The 21249-nt window shown below is 50.4% G+C and overlaps 1 protein-coding gene and 1 pseudogene across 6 annotated transcripts; both read right to left on the bottom strand.

Annotated features, from left to right (window-relative positions):
- Positions 1 to 1984: 1984 nt before the first annotated feature.
- SYCE1 (synaptonemal complex central element protein 1) lies at positions 1985 to 16756 on the bottom strand. 6 transcript variants are annotated; one of them, XM_028827063.2, is made up of 13 exons: positions 16604 to 16756; positions 7236 to 7298; positions 6464 to 6523; positions 6031 to 6105; positions 5320 to 5367; positions 5017 to 5071; positions 4213 to 4302; positions 3903 to 3966; positions 3133 to 3199; positions 2932 to 3055; positions 2749 to 2859; positions 2507 to 2594; positions 1985 to 2285 (listed from the first exon to the last, which is right to left on the bottom strand). In XM_028827063.2, the coding sequence occupies exons 2-13, from the start codon at positions 7261 to 7263 to the stop codon at positions 2208 to 2210; spliced, it is 888 nt and encodes a 295-aa protein (XP_028682896.2). In that variant the 5' UTR covers positions 7264 to 7298; positions 16604 to 16756; the 3' UTR covers positions 1985 to 2207. The 6 variants fall into 6 exon arrangements, with proteins under 6 accessions (XP_028682896.2, XP_028682894.2, XP_077804047.1 ...); XM_028827061.2 differs by lacking the exon at positions 16604 to 16756 and adding an exon at positions 12596 to 15626; XM_077947921.1 differs by lacking the exon at positions 4213 to 4302.
- Positions 15369 to 15936, bottom strand: LOC144331373 (shadow of prion protein-like; annotated as a pseudogene).
- Positions 16757 to 21249: the final 4493 nt, after the last annotated feature.

Below are 21249 nucleotides of genomic sequence, written 5' to 3' on the forward strand. Positions count from 1 at the left end.
GGACATCTTTACAGTAATGAGTTTCCATTAATGAACATGACCTTTCTCTCCATTTATTCAGATCTTTTAAATTTTCTCTAAAGTTGTTTTGGGGAAATAACATACATCTGTCGCTACATTAATTCCTTGGTACATGGTATTTTTATAATACTGCATTTATTTTCAAGTGTATTTTTGCTTTTTGTAGCTGGCTATTAGTTCTACCAGGTATGCAATGGGCTGAGCTCTGTTGCTGGAATGAGATGTACCTGCATGGCAGTGACCCCTAACTGAGGTGTCAAATGTACAAATTAATAAGTGAATCCAAGTTGAGTTTGGGTGTGGTTGGTACCATCTCATCACCATTGCCATTGGTAGTAGTAAAACTGATTATTAAATAGGTTTCCACCTGGTCTTGGCGAAAACACAGGAGATCTTCTGTTGGGAGCTGGTTTACAGTAAGAGTATGTCTACATGATCAGCAGGGTATACAAGAATCCCAGTTTACATTATATTCCTACACTACGGCTCCAAATAAGAGTGTAGAGAACCAGAACAGTTCTCCCATTCTGAGCTATTCTACACACACAGCTGATTTCTTACGTGAGGAAGCATATTCTGGCAGAACCCTGCAGAGAGGAAAAAAATAGAGCTCGTGCCAGCCTCTCCTGACCCTTCACTGAGGCAGCCTTTGGCTGAGATGCTTATCCTTATCTGATGCATATCATTATTTTGTTACTGGTTTATTGTATCCTTTTCTATCAACTAACTGTAGATTGCTAAGTGATGTATTTTGTGGGTCCTGTGCCCTAGCATTGAGACACAAAAGTGATTTTGAAATATTGACCTGTATTTAGCAAACTTTTATACTCATTTAGACGTCCTGAAATTTATCTGTAAACTGAAATTCATAAAGCATATAATCATAAATCCATGTCTTAACTATTTCACCGTATAGAACTTCTAGTATGATAAACAGTATTTGAATATTGCAGATATCCTTGAGTTATTTCCAACATGAAATTGTTTAGACATCTCACCAATAAATCTAAGGGAAGTTGTTTGTTTTTTAGTAGTCTTTTTTTTTTTTCACATGAATAAGTGTTGAACTGTGTCAAAGGCCTTTTATTCATTAACTGAACAATCACTGGTTGATTTCTTTTAAAAATTGTGGTGAACCAATAAAAGCTAAAGTTCTTTCTAATCATGGGCTTAACTGAATTAGTTTTAAAATGTGGTGTCTTCATTGCCATTCAGTTCAATATATTTTCTAACTTCCACTTGATTTAAAATTCATGTTTGATAGTGTATCACCAGTTTGTTTGAAACAGACATGATTAACTGCATCTTAGAGAACTCGTCTGTCCTGGACTGACTGAAGAATTTCTGCACTTTGCCATGTTCCATTTTTCCATGGAAACAGTGCTCTTCAGTGAGCCTCTCTTTTCAACTCCACCATGTCACTGGTCTACCTGGTCTGGGAGCCTGTCAAGAAAAGGGATCTCTTTTGTCATGAATTCAATGTATTCTGACTCAGAAGATGCAGACTTTGACTCCCACCATTGGCCTTGATTGGGTCAATGCATTTCAGTGAATTTGAAGCATGCATCAGATGCACATGACTTACATCCTAGTTGACTGACTCCCTGCACGCTGAGGATTTCTATCCTGTTCCTGTCCAAAAGTGCCTGAGTTATACATTTTGTGTTCTTGAGAGCACAAACTACACAGCTAACACGTGGAGACTATCATATGGAACTGGCTGATTTTGAACCCCAGCTCACTGATCCTCATTTTTTTAAATTTTTTTAATTTCTGGGAGTCTGTATAGTCCAGACCTGTAATGAAGGAATTGAAGAATAAATCACAAGGTGTGTGTACGTGTGTATGGAGGTGGGTTCCAGACCTCCTGGGCCCACTGTGAGAGCGTCTCAGGCCTGCATCCCTCTGCCTGGGGACCCAGAAGAGCCTGGCAGGTCCCAGAGATGAGCAATCCAGAGACCAGGAGGTTAAGGAAGCATTTATTGAAAACCTGTGATGTATCTCTGGCCCAGACCCAGAGGCAGAGTCAAGCCGAGGCTTCCATCAGTCACAGGAGCCTGGGGGTCTTGGGCCCAACCCCTACTCCTCACCAGCAGACTCAGCTGAGATGGGTTGTATCAAAGTAACTCCTTTGTTTCCTGAAAGCCCCTTGGGCTAAGGTCAGGGGTGGAGTGTGTCCTCCTGGCCTATGAGGACATCAGGTCCTGCTCGGTGTGCAGCTCCAGGTCTTTCTCCTCGGGGGCTTTTAGGGGCTTGGGACTGGCCTGCAGGTGGTTAGTGTCCAGGGTGGGAATCTATATCTGTCCCCATGGCCACATGGTCCCCTCCTGCCCCATCAGCACCTTGGGTGGACCCACTATGGGAAAGCCCCTCGCCACAGACCATCCTCTGAGGAGTCCCAGGACCCCCTCCCTTGTCCTCCTGTCCCTTCCGCCATCCCTTCAGTAGCTGTCTCTGTTCCCTGACACCCAGTTCTGGGACTTACCACATCTCCTGGGCCAGCCTCTTCCTCTTGTGTGCTCTGGGCTTGGGCAGGGACTTGCATTCCACGCTTTTCCAGCTCTTCCTTCAGCCTGGACAGGAAGAGGTAGGATGGGGGAAGGAAGAAAGGGAAGGGTGGAGGAGGGACAAGAGGTTTTCAACAGTCAGAGAGACAGAAAGTGGAGAGAGGAGATACATCAGTCACCTTCCTGGTGGGGGTTGCGGGGACAGGGCCTCCACACACACCTCTGCCGCTTCTGCTGCAATTGTTGGCACTTCTGCTGCAGCTGCTGGTGGCTCTGGGCAGCAGCTGCTAGGAGCTCCTCAGCCTTCCTGTGCTCTTCCTGAAACAGCTGCCTGGGGGGTCCAGTAGGGGGTGGTCAGCACCGGCCACTCCCTCCTCCCACCCTCTTCACCTCCACATCTTACACTGTGGCTGCAGCCTCCTGGCTGCGGAGAAAGAGTCCCTCATCGAGGGTGGAGGGGCCCTCAGCCCCACACAGCGAGCACAGCTGATGCTTCACATCTTCCAGGGTTGCCTTGACCAGTTTCTCTGCAGCATGAAGGGGCAGGTGAGCACATGAGGGCACGTGAGGTCAGATATGGGCCATCCACCTTCCCTGGCCTCACCTTCCTTGAGCAGCTGCTCCTTGTTGCTGTCTAGAGCACAAATCTCCCTTGCCAGCCGCTCTGGCCTCTGAGGGGGAAGAAAAGAGGCCTGTCAACACCTCTTGGCTTTCCCCCATGCCTCAAAGAAGGCTCTCTGGATCTTGTTTCATACTTGCTCACTATGCCTCACTTCGAACAACTCTGCCCCTCTGTGCACACCAGCCACAGTACAGCCTTAGGGCCATGGCACTGGCCATTTCCTCCCTGTGCACTTCTGTCATCCCACATCTCTGCAGTGCTGCAGTGGGGAGGCTCATGGATTGTTACAACAGATAAACCTGCAAACACTATGAGTCTTGGCTCTTTTCTGGAGGATCAGGTACCAGTTTAGCTCTGCAGCTCCCCCGACTCCCCTCTGTCCTGGCGTGACCTCCTCACTGAGCCCTTCCTTCCTAACACTCACTGTCTATTTTCCTGTTCAGTGCCTAGGGTCCTCCTGGCGGGCAAACACTGATTGCTTATCCTCGTTGTCTCCTTTGTGCCCGTGATGGTTCCAGACACATCCACTGACACTGATGGAAAACTTGACCTTGGCTCATCAGAGATGCCCCTGACCACTGAGCAGCAGGGCCACAAGGAGGTGACAAGGGGCTGGATTTGGGCAATGTTGATCTTAGCACCACCAGGGCTTGCTCGAGGACTGGGTGTGGCAGGTGAGAGGAAGTGACCATTTGGGCCTGGTGCTGCTAGGGTAGATGTGGAAAGGGGAGAAATGGCTTTGAGGGACTCACATGGAAGTCCCAGAGGTCCTTGTGCTGGCCCATCAGCTCCTCCAGCTGTTCCTCGAACGCTAACCTGGGGACCAACCACAGGCATGAGGTGATATGGGATGACATCACCACCTTCACAGCCTGTCCAAGTCTGTGGGTCTTCAGGCACAGACCTTGGGGTGCTTTGCTCATGGTCTCTGCTCCACTGGGAGCATCTTCTCCACCTTGAACCTCTAAGGCTCAGCGTAGCCAGCTCTTCTAACCCTCATCTTTGACATTATGCCCCAACTACCAGCCATCCAAACCCCCTGCCTCAGGTGCTAAGGTTTACCTCAGCTGTCTCTGTTTGTTCTTCTCTTCTTCAATCTGCAAGCTTAGAGCAGAAATTCTCTCCTTGCACTCCTGCAGCACGGTGTGCTTCCTGGGAGAGGTGAGGCAGCCCTCAGCCATGTTTTCTTAAGCCCCAGGAGGGCACTGGGTTGGGGCTTCTGCCTCCCTCTATTGAGGCTATTTTTTCCCCCTCTACATTAAGGTCCTTCTCTGTAACAAGTGATGGGTAGGGAGTGACGTGAGCATTTGCCCCCTGGAAGTAATGTTGTCAGGTTAAGAGAGATGAGTGTGGACATGGTCAAGTAAGCAAATGCACACACATCTTAGTATCATCTGGTTTTCCCAAAGAACTGAAATCTCAGTGTGCTAGGGCCTGGGGCCTCTGGTAACAAAATGAGCTAAATCAGGAAGTGGAGAAATGCATGGACAAATCGATGGATGGATGAAAAGATAATGGATGGAGAGAGAATGGACAAGTGGTTGGCTCAATGCCAACAGACAAGTGAACAGACAGATGAGTGAACAGACATCCAAGGACTATGACAAAGAGTAAAAGGCAAAGAATAAAAACCAGTTGAAGAAATTTAATTGATAATTTAGCAAATGAACATCTATGCCATTGAGAGAGTTACCCTTAACACTACTGCCTGCTGTTGGAGCCAAAGGGGAAAGACACTCTTTGGACTCTCCATTGTTTAGAGGGAAAGAATGAGAGCTGTGGATCTCAGACTCACCTTCCTGCCTCTTTCTGCTCTACCAGAATAAAGAGGTAGGGGCAGAGTTAGGCTCAGCTGGAAGCTCTTACCTCTGTGCCTCACTTTCCTTTTCCTGGCAATGCAGCCGGAGGATCCTCAGGGTCTCTGTAGGGAGAGGAACAGGGCCCTATGAGAACCTGTCAAGGTATCAGGTTTTGGCAGGGGAACACGGCCAGATCATGTCAGGTCTGTGGACACTTGATTGAGCTTTAACATTTACTACACGTCTAGTGGAAGCCACAGGCGAGAGGCAAGCTGGGATAGGTTTCAAAAGGCTTCAGCTGCCATAGGGGGAGAGTGGGCCTCTGTGGGCCGGCAAAAGGAACAAGCCTGGAGACGGGAGTGGCAGATACCTTGTTTTTTGCTCAAGATCTCCTTCAGGTGTACTTTCTCTCCATGCACTGGAAAACAGTGACACATTTTGGCATCAGGGACTATGCAACGCACCCTCAGGGATGGGGATTGCTCACGGTCACATGGGAAGTTGGGCACAGCCTTGCCCCCAACCCAAATGTGAACCCCTCGAGGTGAGCCCCTCCCTACTCTCTGGTGCCCACATTCCCTGTAAGCACCAAAGGGCCTTCACATTTACAGAGGGTGGCTGTGAGGGCCCTGGAGGATGCCCATGCTTTTACATGGGGAGGAGAGAAAAAAATACAAACACCCATGAAGTCGGGTAAGGGCTGTGAAGAAACACATCAAATAGGAAGGGGCATGTGACCAGATGGTGACAGGGTGCCACCTTTAGATGGGATGACTGGGGAATGCCAGTCATCCTGTCTGGGGACATTCTAACTTAGAACTGTTGATGTGAGGAAAGAGGAACCTGTATTATCTGAGGAAGCATAGGCAGCACCTGGCAAAAGCTCTGAGGTGGGAATGAGGTTGGAGGGTATTTCTTGAACACTTCCACAAGCAGAGAGGAGAGGGGGAGACTGGCAGGACATGAGGCTGGAGAGGGTACAGGACCCTCGGTCATGGCAAGGATGCTTATCATCTGGAATACAGGGTTGGGGTAGCTTGAGACACTGTGGGGACCTCTGGGTGACCCCCGGCTCTCTTACGCAAGTCCAGTTCCTTCCGCAGGGCCTCACAGATGGTCCGGGCCTCTCCTAGGTCTTCATTGGCTTTCTTTTTGGCTTCACCAGAGAGCAGAAAAACATTGTGTGAGTGCAGCTTCTATTCTCTTGCCAACAGTGACATTTCTCATTTGCCTTCAGGAAAATCTATAGTGGCCTAGATTTTATACAGTAGGAAACGAGGCTTCCAGAGTCCAGGCTCTCCTTGCCAGGCTCTGCTGATAGCAGGGCTAGGATCATGGGTATATTAACTATGGCAGTTGCATGCTGAAATGCCCTGTACTTAATTTAAGGCTCTGCTGCTGCTGTTGTGAATAACCAGTAACTTTGGAACAAGGGACCCTGCATTCTCATTTGGCACTGAGCCCCGCAAACCATGTAGCTGGTACTAGCTGGCAGCCAAGGCCCCTGAACTCACCTTGCTGGGCCTCATTAATCCGGTTAATCAGGACCTCAACTCGGGGCTCTAGGCTTCCCACTGCAGGGAGGAAAGGAGGTTGAGTTGACAGGGCAGGCAGAGGTGTCTCTGCTGCTTTCACGCAACACAGATCTATTCAGTACCTACTGAAAGCAGGTGCTGTGTGGGGCCCTCACAGGGCTCATGTTCTGGGTGGGCGAGACTGGGAACAGACACAATAAGATACTGAGTGGGGCTGTGGTAACTGTGTTCAAGAGAAATAAAGTAGGGCAAGGGGGGTTAAAGCGCAAAGGAGTGGAAAGCGCTCCTCAGATATGGGAAGGTATCATGAGAGCCCCAAATCAGGTGGCGGGGGGCAGGCCCTGCAGCTCTTTGGGTTGGGGTGGGAGGTAGTCAGTGCAAAGACCCCCTCTGAGGTGGGAACATGGCTGGCAGGAGCCTAGTGAGCAAAGAGGGAGTAGGGGTTGAGGGGAAAGGAAGGGAAGTAAAGGTGGCAACTTCTGGATTTAATGGACTGCAGTGGAGCCAAATGGGTGACCAGCAAGAGGTTTGGGACAGGGTTTTGGGAAAACACTTTGCCTTCCTTACCCTTTTTCCTTCTTTAATTTTGAATCATGGGACCCGATTTTTAGTTTAAGTAATTAAGTTTTAAAAGAAAGAGAAGATGAAGAGGATTATTTCCCAAGTTTATACATTGTGGGGCTGGAAATTGAACCCACATCTGCTTGGCCCCAAATCTCAGGCTGAGCCTCACACAAAGGAGACACATGACCTTTCTGCAGCTTTTTCACCATTTCCATCAAGTCTTCAATTTTCTGTGAGGATGTGTCCTGCCCTGTGGAGACAAAACCAAATATTTCAGAATCAAGCAGGGCGAGAGGCCAGAGGAAGGATCTGACAGCCCCTGGGCTGAGACTGAGGTAGACTGAGGGCAGGTCTCCAGCCAGAGTGGTAGCCCTGCTCCTTGTCCTAAGGTGAACAGTACACTAGATGAATCAGGCTCCTTCATGGTCAGCTTTTCCCTGCAGGATAAAATTATACCAGGCAGCCCTTTGTAAAACTCTGGGTGAGGGCAGGGGTATACTCTCACTGCTGAGGCTGTTCAAAGTAAGGTCAAAGCTCCTGATATAATAATTCAAGAAAAAAAATGAAGGTATAAAAACCTGGAACAAGGAGTCAAAAATCACTGTAACTAGCAGATGACATAATCTAGGAAGTTCTTAAGAGAGTTTTCTATAAAACCATAAGGATTAGTAGCAAAATGCCTTAGGATGTTAGTTTAAAAACATACATAAATACAAATAGCTTTCCTATATACAACCAATACTAAACCTGAAATCTCCCCATAAAATATTTCATATTAATTTTTTATAATTATTGGAACCTATTTTTAACACTAAAATTAGTAGATCTAAGAAATTATTTATGGCATTAACATTGTGAAAGGAAAATAAATCTTTTTATAAATATTTGAAAATAAATCAATTCAAAGTTACCCTCTGCTGAGATAGATGCGTATCTGATTTTGTAAAATAAAAATCTGAAAATAAATGAATTCAAAGTCATCTCTCTGCTCACTCAGATAAATGCATATCTGATTGCCTCCTTTGGAAAGGCTAACCACAAACTCAAAATAATGCAACCATTTGTTTTTTATCTACCTATGATCTTGAAGTCAACCTCCCTGCTTCAAGTTGTCTCATCAATGCTTTGAGGTGACCCACCTTTCCAGATCGAACCAATGTTCATCTTACATATGTTGATTCATGTCTCATGTCTCCCTAAAAAGCATATAAACCAACCTGTGCTCTGACTACCTTGCCATCCTGGGCACATGTCATCAGGACCTCCTGAGGCTGTGTCGCAGGCATGCATCCCTAACTTTGGTAAAATAAACTTCCTAAATTGACTGAGACCTGTCTCAGATTTTGGGGTTTCACATTTTGGCAACCACAAAGGGATTCTGAGTAGAGGTGCTCCTGACCTTTGACAAATATTCTACCAGTGCCTGCTAGCAGCTTGGCTATCTTTGTGGCTCAAACTAATTTGACAAGTTGCTGAGGTCTGGAAGTCCCCTATCCAGGGAATCCCTCATTTCCCAAAATTCGTTCGAAGGCCAGAGTTTATTTTCTGAACAACTCTTCTCTTTTTCTGGAGTTTTACTTGCTTTCAACAAGGAAGGCAAGTTTTCCTGCTACCATGAAAACTCATTTCTGGAGTTTGAACTCGCTCCCAACAGGAAAGACAAGTTTGAGGGTTTTTTTTTCCTGCTTCTAAGATGATAGAGACAAGTCTTCAGCCTAAGACCCGTCCCTAGGTAAGTAACTGAATTGGGGTTTGTCTTGGCTAAAGGTAAGATTAACAACCAGCTGCTCTTAATTTTTCCTTACCATTACAGTGTTCAGTAATCATACAAGTTGTGTGATCATTTGTTTGTTACGCTTAACCGCTATTTTTTTTGTTGTTTCTTTCTGTTTTTGCTGTTTTGGTCCTTTTCCCATTGGGTTTGGCCAATTCTATCTGACTTGATCAAATCCAAAGGAAAGTTCCAAATTATGTGGAACAAGGCCTCTGAAGTGGCTAAATTCCCATCAGAAAAGTGGTGGTGGGGGAAGAAAAAACGGCCAGTAAAAGTAAAAAAGGGGGAGAAGAGTTTTGATTTTGACTACTTAAGTGGTTTCATTTACATAACAAGGCCATCTTTTTGCTAGCCAGGCCAAACTGAAAGAGAAATGATTGTCACCCACACTGCAGTTCCATAGCTGAGGTTCTGTCTTCTTTTTTTCCGTAACAGCCTGGGTTTGGTTCCTAAATCAAGACCTTTCTGGTTTGATACTTGGTACTTCTGAAATAGCAGCTATTCGTCCTAGCTGAAATATGTTGAAGAGATTTAGAAAAAAAATTTGAAAGAAACTCAAAAGCTTAAAAGTCAGCTTAATTAAAAGCTAACATCCAAGATATGTGTGTGTCTCTGTGTGTGTGTGTGTTTAAAAGGCTTTCATGATTTTTCTTTTTTCTCTCTCCTAGGTCCTTGTGTTTTTTGAGCAAAATTTTTTTTTTCTTCTCAGTTGACTGAAGGCTATTTTCTTCATTTAGTTCTGCTGTCTCTCCTTTCTCTTGCACCCTCTGCTGCATGAGGGACCTAAAACAGTTTATAATAGCATGAGGTTCCTTAAAGAAAATGGAGAAGGCATCAGACTCCCATTTGCGGAGAAAACTGCTTTTCCTTATGCATTCCCAAGAGTGTAAACAGACAAATTCATCTTAGCTCTTAAACTGCTTGCTTTTGTACTGTGTTACCTGATATATATATATATATTTTTTTTTTTCTTTTTACTAATTATTGCAACAGAAGCTACTCTTGCGTTTTTAAGGAAGAGTATATTTTAGACACTTAGAAATTTTTTTAAAAAAATGTTTCTTAAGTGCACTGTTAAAGCATCCATGTGGTCTAGCCTCATAATAATTCTCCCTTTTTGGACACCCATGATTCAGTGTGGCCTCTTCCCAGAGCTCAGAGATCCAGTTAAAAGATAGGTGGTCACTATCTAAATAAAACTGGTCTCCTGTGATCCGACCACCTCCCACCAGGCCCCACCTTCAACACTGGGGATTACAATTCAACATGAGATTTGGGTGAGGACACAGATTCAAACCATATCACAGGCCAAGGCCGAGGCATGGTTGAGAAGGCTCAGAGGCACCTGACCAAAGTTTGTCACAATTTTGATCGACATTACCAAATTACCCTCCACTGATGTATACAAGATGCCCAGTTTTTCATTTTTACCAACCACCTGTGTTTCCAAATGTGTTCATCTTTGTCAACCAGATATGCAAAATCAAGGTGTCTCCTTACAAACTCTCTGATAGTAAATATCAAAAGTTTGGGTGCATCTTCTTTTCTAAGACTATGTCCTAAGTAATTCTGATATGGATAATGCACAAGGTGTTCATCACTATATTGTTTATAATAGTAAAAAACTGGAAGAAGCCTAAATATGTCTTAGGGAATTTGTTAAATAAATTATAGCACATACACAGGATAAATCATTTACAGCCATTAAAAATCATGGATACATGCATAAGGCCAGGCTCAGTAGTTCACATCCATAATCCCAGCACTTTTGGGAGGCTGAGGCAGGAGGACTGCTTGAGCATAGGAGTTCAAGAGCAGCCTGAGCAATGCAGCAAAACCCCATTTCTACAAATAACAAATTTAAAAATATTATCTGGGAGTGGTGACATGCACCTGTGATTGCAGCTACTTAAGAGGCTGAGGTGGGAGAATTGCTTGAGGCCAGGAAGTCAAGGCTGCAGTGAGCAGTGATTGTAACACTGCACTCCCGCCTGAGCAACAGAGCACAATCTTGTCTCAAAAAAAAAAAAAAAAAAAAAAAAAATCAAGCATAGAGTTTTGTGAAATGCTTATTTTTGAGTTTATGGAGTCCCCTCATTTTGGTCCCACCTGAAATCTTACACAAATCACTGCTCATAAATTTATGAATTAAGTTTTACATTATTCAAGTAATTGGCATGTGTGAAAAAGCATGAAGAAAAAATTGAAACACAAACATTCGTTTTCCCCAGTCATTCCCCTTTATAGTAATAACTGCAGCCAGTTAGATGGAGACTAACAGACCTTTTACTAAAATGTATCTAGTGTCACTGATCCTAGATAACATCCCGACTAAAACTGGAATCTTGTCCTTTAACTTTCTTCTGTAGCTGGTCACTATAGACTGAATGTTTGTGCCCCCATCCATAATTCGTATGTTGAAATCCTAATCCCTTAGTGTGACTGCATTAGGAGGTGGGGCCTTTGGGAGGTGATTAGGTCATGAGAGTAGGGCCCTCAGCAATGGGATTAGTGCCCTTATAAAACCAGAGAGGCCGGCAGCAACTTCCCCCATATGAGGACAAAATGAGAAGACAGAAGTCTACAACCAGGAAGCAGGCCCCCACCAGACGCTGCATTGCACCTTGATCTTGAACTTCTAGCCTCGAAAACTGTGAGAAATAATGGCATTTCTGTTGTAGCAGTTTGAACGAAGGCACAAGCAACGTTGGTTAAACCTTATCTAAATATACTAGGTTATGTGAGGAACATGGAGCTGTGATACTGAAAGGCTACCACAGAGGCGGGCCAGTAGGTGCTTAATGAAAGGGATACGTTTGCGTCTGTCCTGTTTACTTGCTTTGTCCTTCACTGGGGCTTTCACTGTGCCACATCTCACTGTAGGGATGCTTTCTGTGCCAAGCTTGTTTCAGTATTCAAACCTTCATTTTGTAAGAACACGACAGAGCACCTGCCATGATATTCACGCAGGTAGGGCTGGAGGCAGCCACCGTGGCGTTTGTTAATTGCAGCGTTTTAACTCAGGGGGGACACATGAGCTCAGGACAGAGTGACAAGTTGAGTGACAGCAGGAGGGACGTCACCGTACAATTCTCTCCACTTTTGTGTAAGTTTGAAAATTCTCCCAAAACACCCAGAGGTACACAGCGTCCTGAAGTGGAAACGGCCAGGACAGTGTTCTTTCTCTTTGTTGGGCTGCAATTTCGGGACTTCTGTACAACTCTGACCAGCTGCCTTGTCCCTCCCTTCCCAGGGTGAGGTAGGAGCCTCTACGGCAGGTCGGGGTCGGGGAGAAACAAACGGGAGATCTGCGGGGAGTCGGCCTCCCCCGGCTCCCCGGGGCGTCGGGATGCTGGGTGGGGGAACCCACTGTCAAGAACCAGGTTAGTGCGACCGGGAAATCTGGACACTTGCTGGTTCTAGAAAGAGGAGTGTGGAATTAGGAATTCCCTTGGGATTGGGAGCGTCAGGAAAATGTCCTTTTTGTTTTAAGAGGTGTGTATGGAAAGTCTGTGGAACGACAGGATGTCTTTTGACTAATTACCTAAACCAAAATTGGAGCAACCACGATAAAGGTTCAATGCTTTAAGACGAAGTGAGGGGTGTGCGGGCCAGCACTCCCTCATCTTGGCGGAAAGTTTTCTGAAGAAACCCGCTAAGTCTCAGTCAGCACCATCAGGACTGACAGGAAGTAGTCGCCACCCGCGCCCCAACCCTGCCCCGCCTCGGCGAGGTCAGACCCTCACGCACAGTTCCCTGCCTCCCTCCACTACCTTCGGCCTTCTCAGCCCCGTCCGTGGCTCCGGCGGTGGGCTCGGCCTTCGACGCCAGGGACCTCCCCGCCATTTCCTCTCAGCTCAGCAGCGCGGGTGGCTTGGGAGGGAGCCTCCAGTGGTGATTGGAGCAACCCCTGCAGGGGGCGGGACTCCAGGCAGCGCGCCTGCGCAATGCACCCCCGCGCGCGCTCTGGATATGTGAAGTAATGTTCGGCCGGCCTGCCTGGCAGCTAGTGCGCATGCGTAAAGGCCCGAGGGTTACAAAGCCCGCGAGGGCCACGTCCGGCCGTCCAGGCTCGCGATTGGCCCGGTTCTGGGTGCTCACGCGCATGTGTGCTGGCCTCCGAGGGGGGCCGGCCCTGGTTCTGGAGGCCCTCACCACGAGCGACCAGTGCGCGTGTGCCAGGCAGCAACTGCCTGTGAAATGTGCGTGTCTCACGGAGGACTCCACGAGGCACCATGGCCCCGGCAACCTCACGGGGTCGCGGCTCTGCTTGGCCACGCCACCGCGGGAGTGCACGGACCCCAGCAAGTGACGCGTCTGTGGCAGCCCCCGCGGGGCCCGCTGTTCCCGCTGGCGCAGAGGAGCGCAGCCTGCCCCTAGGCCGCGTTCCCGTGAGCTCCATGCCCACAGCGGCCCATGCCGGCCACAAGCCCACGGTCCCTTCTGCACGGGCCCTGCCACGCTGGGGCCACCGGGGAGGCCTGGAGGGCACTGGGAGGAGGGAGGAGGAGCCGAGGCTTTCGGGAGAACCAGCCCTTCACCGGCCAGGGGAGGCCGCGATGCACCGTGACTGGTTGTGAAGAACCAACAGAAGAACTTCCCGTGCGGGTGAGTGGGAGACACCAGAACACCCGCCCGTCCTAAATACAAAGCCTCGAATCCCAACCTATAAAAGGTTACCTTAGGGTTTTGGGTTAGGGCTACAGGTTAGAGTTAGGGATAAAGGTTAGAGTTGGGGTAGAGTTAGGGTTTGGGTTAGGGTTTAGGGGTTAGAAGTTCGTTTTAGGGTTGGGGTGGGGTTAGGGTTTGGGGTTAGCGTTAGGGATGGGGAAGGATTAGGGGTAGGGTTAGGGTTGGTCCAGGGTTGGGGTAGGGGTAGCATTTAGGGTCAGGGTTTAATCGTTAGGGTCAGGGTTTAATGGTTAGGATCAGGGTTTTAGGGTTGGGGTTAGGATGTTAGGGTTAGGGTTTGGGGTTAGGGTTTCGAGGATAGAAGATTAGGGTCAGGGTTAGGGTTTGGGTGTTAGGCTAAGGATTGTTAGGGTTAGAGGTTAGTGTTTTAGAGTAGGTGTTAGGGTTAGGTGTTGGTTTTGGGGTTAGGGTTAGGGGTTACGGTTTAGGGTAAGGGGTTAGGTTTAGAGGTTAGGGTTAGTGTTAGGAGTTACAGTTGGGTTAAGGCTTAGTGTAGGGGTAGGGCTAGGTTAGTGCTTAAGTTTAGCGTTGTTATGGTTAGGTTTAGCTTCAGGGGTTAGGGGTTAGGGGTAGCAGTAGGGTTAGGGGTTAGGGTTTGTGGTTTCAGTTTAGCTTAGGGTTTTAGGGGTAGGGGTTGGGTTCAAGTTTGGGTTCGGGGGTTAGGTTTATGGTAGCATTAGGATTCGGGCTCGGGCTGCAGCTAGAGTTTAGGGTTGGGGTAGGGGTTGAGGTTATGGGTTGAGGTTAGGGTTAGGGTTCAGGTGTTGGGTCATGGGTTAGGGTTGGATTTAAGGGTTAGGGGTCAGGTTAGGCGGGGCGGGCTGGGGGCCAGATGTCGCCCCTGAGCCCAGCCAGGCCTAGGACCGTAGCAGCCCCAGGGTGCTGAGGGCGCTGCCCAGTACGAGACAGAAGCGGGGGCTGCGCGTGGGTCCAGTGCCCAAAGTCCACGCCCGGTAGGGTTAGAATTAGGGGTTAGGGGTTTGTGTTGGGGTTGGGTTAGGGTTGGGGCTTAGAGGTTAACATTAGTGTTGGGGTCAGGGCTCAGGTTTGTGGGTTAGGTTTAGGGTTTAGGCTTAAGGTTTCGGATTAGGGGTTTAGTGCTTTTCCTTGGGATTGGAGTATCGGTTAGGGTTAGGGTTTAGGTTTAGGGGTTAGTGTTAGGATTAAGGGTTCGTGTTTGACATTAGGTGTTAGGGTGAGGGGTTAGGATTAAGGGTCAGCATTAGGGTCAGGGGTTAGTGGTAGGGGTTGCACTTAGGGTTTTGGTTAGGGTTCCTGGAGAGACGGTTTTCTTGCTTGAGAGTGTTTCTGGGCCGTGAGGTGTACTCTTCTGGGCAGGTGGTTAGCAACTACCGTTTTCCCCTCACTTCCCTGCAAATCCTTAAGTCCTTTGGTCCATTTCATTGCTTCTTTTGGGGAGGGTCAGATTCCTCAGGATCTCGGGGCAGAACCAGCCTGAGGTCGCCTCCCTGCCCATGGGTCACCACAGCCCCAGGGCAGGTGGGGGAGCCGGGGTGGCTTGTGTTCCTGGTCTTGGCACCTCCCTTTGGGCAGCTCTGGAGCGTGGCTGGGCCGTTGGTACAGGAGCCACAGGCCGCTGCCTTTTTGACTGAGGGTACCCTAACATCCTGGAAGGGGTGGGGCAGGGCTCGTGATCCCCTCTAGGTGGGAGGTAGGAGGCTGAGGGGGCGTGGGCAGGACGGTGGATGGCAGGTCCACAGGGACAGCCTGCAGTTCCTGCACAAACTGGGGCTCCAAGACTGTGGGCAAGGGAGGAAGGGGGAGCCCAGGTCAGAGGAGCCTGGGGATCGGCGCGGGCTGGGGGCCAGATGTCGCCCCTGAGCCCAGCCAGGCCTAGGGCCGTAGCAGCCCCAGGGTGCTGAGGGCGCCGCCCAGTACGAGACAGAAGTGGGGGCCGCGCGTGGGTCCAGCGCCCAAAGTCCACGCCCGGTAGGTGTAGTTGCCGAGGCCGGTCCTTTTGCCTCCAGGAACCCAGTCCTCATCGTCCTCCAAGGTCGCCTTCCCCGGGTCCCGCGGCCCTTCTTCAGCCTGAACTTGCTGCCAGGCCCGCTGCCGCCCTCACGGCCGTTCCGGCCGCAGCCACTCGCAGCGAGGAGCCCGCGGCACCATAGCGCCGGGCCGGCCTTACACGCACCCTCGAGGCCCCTATCAAGCCCCCGCGGAGCCCTCCGCGGCTGCCCTTGGCTGCACCGCTGACTCAGAGGAAAGCGGCCGCCGGTAGCAGAGCCAAGCACGTCGCGGGTGCCTAGTTCATCTTCATGGGGCCAAGCCTGCAGGAAGAGTGGGAAAGGGCCCTCGGTTTCCATGGAGATCGGGTGCCCAGGGGCGGAGGCCTCAGGGCTGGAGAGCAGAGGAACCCTCGGCTTTTGTGGGATCAGGGTGCCCTCAGCATCTTGGAGGCCCACGCAGGCCTAGGGGGGTGCGGTTTAACCTCTAGCATCAAGGACTTAGGCCTGGGGGAGGCGCTGGGAAGTGGCAGGTGAGGCAGGAGGGTTCTGCAGCTGAAGGTTGTGTACCTGGATTGGGGGCGTAGAAGCGGGGATGGAGCCCCGCGGTGGGAGTGTCCAGGCCTCGGGGGGCGTCCAGGCCCTGGGTGCGGGGAGGTAGGCCTGGGGGAGGACCGCCATGCTCCTGGGCTCTGCACGCATTGCTAGGATGTCGGGGGGCAGCATGAGGGGAGGGGTGTTGTGTTTGGAGTACCTGTTAGCGGGGACCAAGTGCTGGCTCAGATCAGGGTCTGCAGCGCAGGCCAGCAGTGCCTGGGCCTGGTGCCCACCTTTGGGGCCAGAGCCTGGGTGCGGGCCTTGCGGGTGTTGCGGCGGACAAGCGGCTGCTGACACCATAGGGACCCCGCCCCAGCAGGCCAGTACCCCAGGGACGGTCCCTCCCGGGCAAGCCCCGTGCTCCATGCAGTCCCTGGCCGCCTGGTTCAGCAGCTGGCGGGGGATAGGACAGGGTAGAGTCGCGGGGCCTCCTCCGGACGCAGCCACCTGGGCGACGACTGCATCCCCTCCCTCGCTTCCGGCTCTGTACCCGCCTCTGTACCCGCCTCAGTCTCCCGGCCTTACCCGCCACAGGCCTCAGTTGGAACCGGGCGCCACAGTATCTTCCCCAGGGGCCGCGGCTGAGCGAGAAGGAGCGGGCGGGCGGCGGCGCAGACCCTCAGCCGGAGCGCGGAGCCGAGGCGCCTGGGTTTTGCGCGAGGCCTCCGCCCTGGGATTGGGGCGGGCAGTTGCGGAGGCGCATCCGGGTGAGCCGTGGGAGGTGAAAAGAACGTCCCCATTCCCCATCCTCGCGGCCTCCAGTCCTCCATCACCAGTCCCCTCCGTCTCCTGCATCACAAAGTCCGGGCTCCGCCGTCCCCCGTGACCCCCGCATCCGGCCCCGTTCCACCCGCCCCGCTTCCTTCCCCTTCACACCCTGGTCTCCACCTGGGCCCATCCGCCTGTGAGTCCCGGTGCCCGGGGATGAGGGCCGAGGTCCTGAGAGGAGAGGGTCCCTGTGCCGGCCCCACGGAGGCCCGAGCCCACCCCGCGGTCCCTACCCTGGCAGGTGCGGCTTCTCCCCGTGTTGTCAGCTGCGGGACTGGGCAGGGACCGTCTCAATCTTCGACCTTGTTTCAGGGAGGATGGGGTCGACTCTCACGATCCCCAAAGGCCTGCCCCGACCCCTCCTGGGCCAGCTGCCTCCCTCCTGTGGGTTCTGATGCCACCTGGGCCCACGGCCTCTTCCCAGCCCAGGGCGGCCGCGCCTCCGGTGAGTTTCAACTGAGCCTGGCTCCGGGTGCAGCGCCCGCGTGGGACCTCTGCTGTCCCGTGTAGGGTTGCCCTGCAAATATGTGATGAATACGTAAATGAATACTTTCTGTCTTCTAACTTGCCGGATATTAGAAGGAAACCAAGCTGTGCTTCTCATTTATAGCTACCGTTAAGGACTGAACAGAAGCTTAGCTTTCTGGGTGAGAGGGACAACAGTGTTTTTAGAACCTCTGGAAAGAACATGTATTTGAAAGTGACTAACAGGTCTTCTGGCCCTAGGGGGCCGCCTGAGCAGGTCCACCCAGCTTCCCTCCAAGACAGAAAATAAATTAACAAGGAGAACAGGAAGGGCCCCGGGAGACTCCAGACCGGACCGGGGGTGCTGCCCATCAGGCAGGAGGGGATGTGGGATGTGGAGGTGGAAATGGGGGTCATCATAGACCTGTACACTCTGGTCAAGTCCCCCTTTCCGGTCACACAAAGAACAGCCAGCAGTGAGCTGCTTACTCTAAGGAGTCAAGGGGGTTCTTGGGCAACCGCTGGTGCTGGAGCCAGCAGTGGACAGCGCCACAGCCAGACCTTGCTTATTTTTGGCTCGTGAGGAAAGTCTGTGACTGTTCCCTCCCCTGGTCCTGGGAGGGGATGTGTGACTTCCACTCAAGACAGTGATGCGGCTGGAGGGTGGGGTCGTCCCGGGCACACAGTGGGGCTGCTCTGCTGCTCTGCACTACTGGGTGTCTCACCTCTCGCCCCTGTTTTAAGTAGGTACTCCCTAGACTTGCAGCTAGATGTGTACCTTAGACTTAAAGGATGGTAGAATTTCTCTACCAGAACAAAAAGTAGCTTTAGGAAATATAAAAGAAAAAGTCATTCATAGCCTGGCATGATGGCTTATGCCTGTAATCCTAGCACTTTGGGAGGCCAAGTCGGGCAGATCACCTAAGGCCAGGAGTTTGAGACCAGACTGGCCAAAATGGTGAAACCCCGTCTCTACCAAAATTACAAAAATTAGCAAGTCGTGGTGGCACGTGCCTGTACACAGGAGGCTGAGGCACGAGAATCACTCAAACCCTGGAGGTGGAGGTTGCAGTGAGCTGAGATTGCACCACTGCCCTCCAGCCTAGGTGGCAGAGCAAGACTTCATCTCCAAAAAAAAAAAAAAGCCATTCACCACAGTCAACAATGTAAAAGACCTTTATGGAGAACATCAAAAAGTTATTAAAGAATATAAAAGAAAATCTGCATAAATGGAGCATGAACAGGATATTACAAAGGTGAGAATTCACCACAAATTGAGCCATAAATTTAATGAAATTACAATCAAAATCTTGGCATAATTTTTAAAAGGCTGTTATGAGCTGAACTGTGTTTCCCTCAAATTCATGCATTGAAGTCCCAACCCCTAGTACCTGCATTTGGAAATAGGACCTTAAAGATGTGTCTAAAGTTAAATGAGGTGAGGTGAGCTTAGCTTGATGTCCTTAACAAGAGGAGCGTAGGACCCAGACACCAATTGAGGCACAGCCCTGTGAAGACAGGGAGAAGACAGTGTCTACAAGCCAAGAAGAGAGGCTGCAGAAGAAACCAACCCTGCCAAACTGTGAGAAAACAAATTTCTGTTGTTTAAGCCACCCTGTCTCTGGCACTTTGTTATGGTAGTAACAAAATAGTGCAGAACCCAAACGTTTCTAAACTCTATATGGAAAAATAAAGGCCTAAAATAACTATTAATAAAATAATTTTGAAAAAGAAGATCAAAGAAGAGCAACTCACCATGTCATATTAAGACATTGTAGAAAGCAATAGTAATAAAACAACCCAGTCTTGGCAAGGATTAGACAGAGACCAACATGAGAACAAGGATACCATTAAGAAACTTCTGTAGGAACCGGTCCATGTCTACAGGAATAAAACAAGATTGAGAATTTTGGTAGAGAATGGGAAACTAAAAGGACTAAAAGGAAAGTCTGGAATCAAAAAATACATTTTAAAACAGAAGATTAGGCATGGCTAGAGAGAGAATTAGTAACTTGGAAGATCAGAAAATAATTCAGAAAAAAAAAGAGTGTGGAGAATAGGATGTTAGGAGGCAGAGGATACACTATAAAAAAGCCTGACGTGCCATGTAATATTAGAACCAATGGAAGAAGAGGAAGAATGAAGTAGATGTAATATTCAAAGTAGTAATCACCAATAATTTCCAAAAACTGATGAAAGGAATTAAATCATTAATTCTAGAAGCGTTACAAACTCCAAGTGCAATAAATACAAAAAGAAGCATACCTAAGTAAGACAGCTGTAAACCAAACAACTTCCAGAAGCAGGGGAAACTCAAATTACCTACAAAAGAGTAAAAGTAAGACTGGCAGCTGACTTCTCAACAGAAAGCAGAAATGCAGTTTGTCAAGTCCCTTTTCCAGCATCACAGAGATGTGGGCAAAATAACTGGCCTCCATAGCAGCTGTTCATCTGAGAGGGTCAGGGGAGTGGCCATGAGAGGGGGCTTCCTGTGAACTCCAGGCCCAGCTTCTACGGGAGGCTCCCAGCTGCCATGGCTGGGACCCAGCAGTGCTGAGGTCCAGGTCTGGTGTCTCTGCCCCTCCCCTGCTCATGGAGATGCTTGCCTATGGCCACTCTATGCTCTTGGCAACTCTGACTCTGGGTGATATGGGCGAGGGTGGGGCTTGCTGACTGCCCTGGTGGGAGTGGGCTGTGGCTGCCTTGGGAGGTCACCAGTGTCTGTGAGCACAGGGAAGGGAAGAGGGATTGGGCAGCCCTCTCTCCTGCAGCTGGTGTTCTAAACGTGCAGGGCCTGGAGGAGTTTGGCCAGGGCCTCCCTGATGTTGCAGTTCTCCAGGCAGTAGATGATGGGTTTGAGCTGAGGGATCCTAACCAAGTAGACCCCCGACACCAGCTTGCTGAGGTCAGAGGAGCCGCCACTCCAGGTGGGAGACATGGGTGGGGAAGGCCTTTGGCTGCTGGACCTTCCTGGAATTCTTAGCAACCTGGCCAGGATAAGGGTGTAGGAGACTGTGGTTGCCTGCAGGAAAGCCACAAGGATCACCTGGGCTGCCTGAGTCCAGCATTTCCATGGCAGTGGTACGGGAGCAAGAGAGCCACAGTAGTGGGGGTGAGATATCACAGAAGTGGTTGAGGACTTGGGGGCTGCAGAGCCTCAGGCTGGAGTTGAGAGCCATGGACATAAAGGAGGCCGGGAAGCCACAGAGCCAGGTGCTCAGGGCCAGGTGCATGCAGAGCCTGGAGTCCATAATGGACTGGGTAGTGCAGCAGGTGGCAGATGACTGGGGGCAGGTCATAGTCCATGGTGGTCAGGAGGAAGCCCTCAGAGGAGCTAAGTGAGAGGAAGAGGAGCAGCCAGGTGGGGTGCCCCAAGAAGGAGTGAGATGGTCCTCGCTGGTACCAGGAGGCCGACCAGCAGCTTCGGGATGGTGACCAAGGTGTACAGGGTCTCCAGCACCGAGAGGTTGGCCAGGAAGAGGTACGTGGATGTGTGCAGGTGGTGGCTGGCTCCAATGGTCCCCACATGGATGATGAGGAGTGACCAAATAGCAGCCCTTAAAGATGGCGCCACTCTGGGAAGCCCAGAAAGACCACCTCTGTTACCAGAGTATTGCTGGAATTGTACATGGCCCTCCTGGTGAGGGAGGTCACTGCTGAGCACACTGGAACAGTGGAGAGACTTGGGTGTGGTGTGTGATGGCCTCAGAGCCCTGCTCCACTGGTGAGAGCTAGGTAACAGCACTGTAACCCCTCCTGGGATCTTAGGGCAGGGGCTCAGGCTCACAGGCAGGGAGGGTGATCGTCCTACCATGCACCTTTGGGACCTGCCGCTGTACTTATCTGTCATCCCCACCTCTCAGCACGACATGCACGCTTCCCCAGAGCTAACACCTGGCCAAGGGGCCTTGGGACCTGTGCATACTCATATGATCAGG

The sequence above is a fragment of the Macaca mulatta genome, chromosome 9 (genome assembly GCF_049350105.2).
Source record: "Macaca mulatta isolate MMU2019108-1 chromosome 9, T2T-MMU8v2.0, whole genome shotgun sequence".
Taxonomy (NCBI): domain Eukaryota; kingdom Metazoa; phylum Chordata; class Mammalia; order Primates; family Cercopithecidae; genus Macaca; species Macaca mulatta.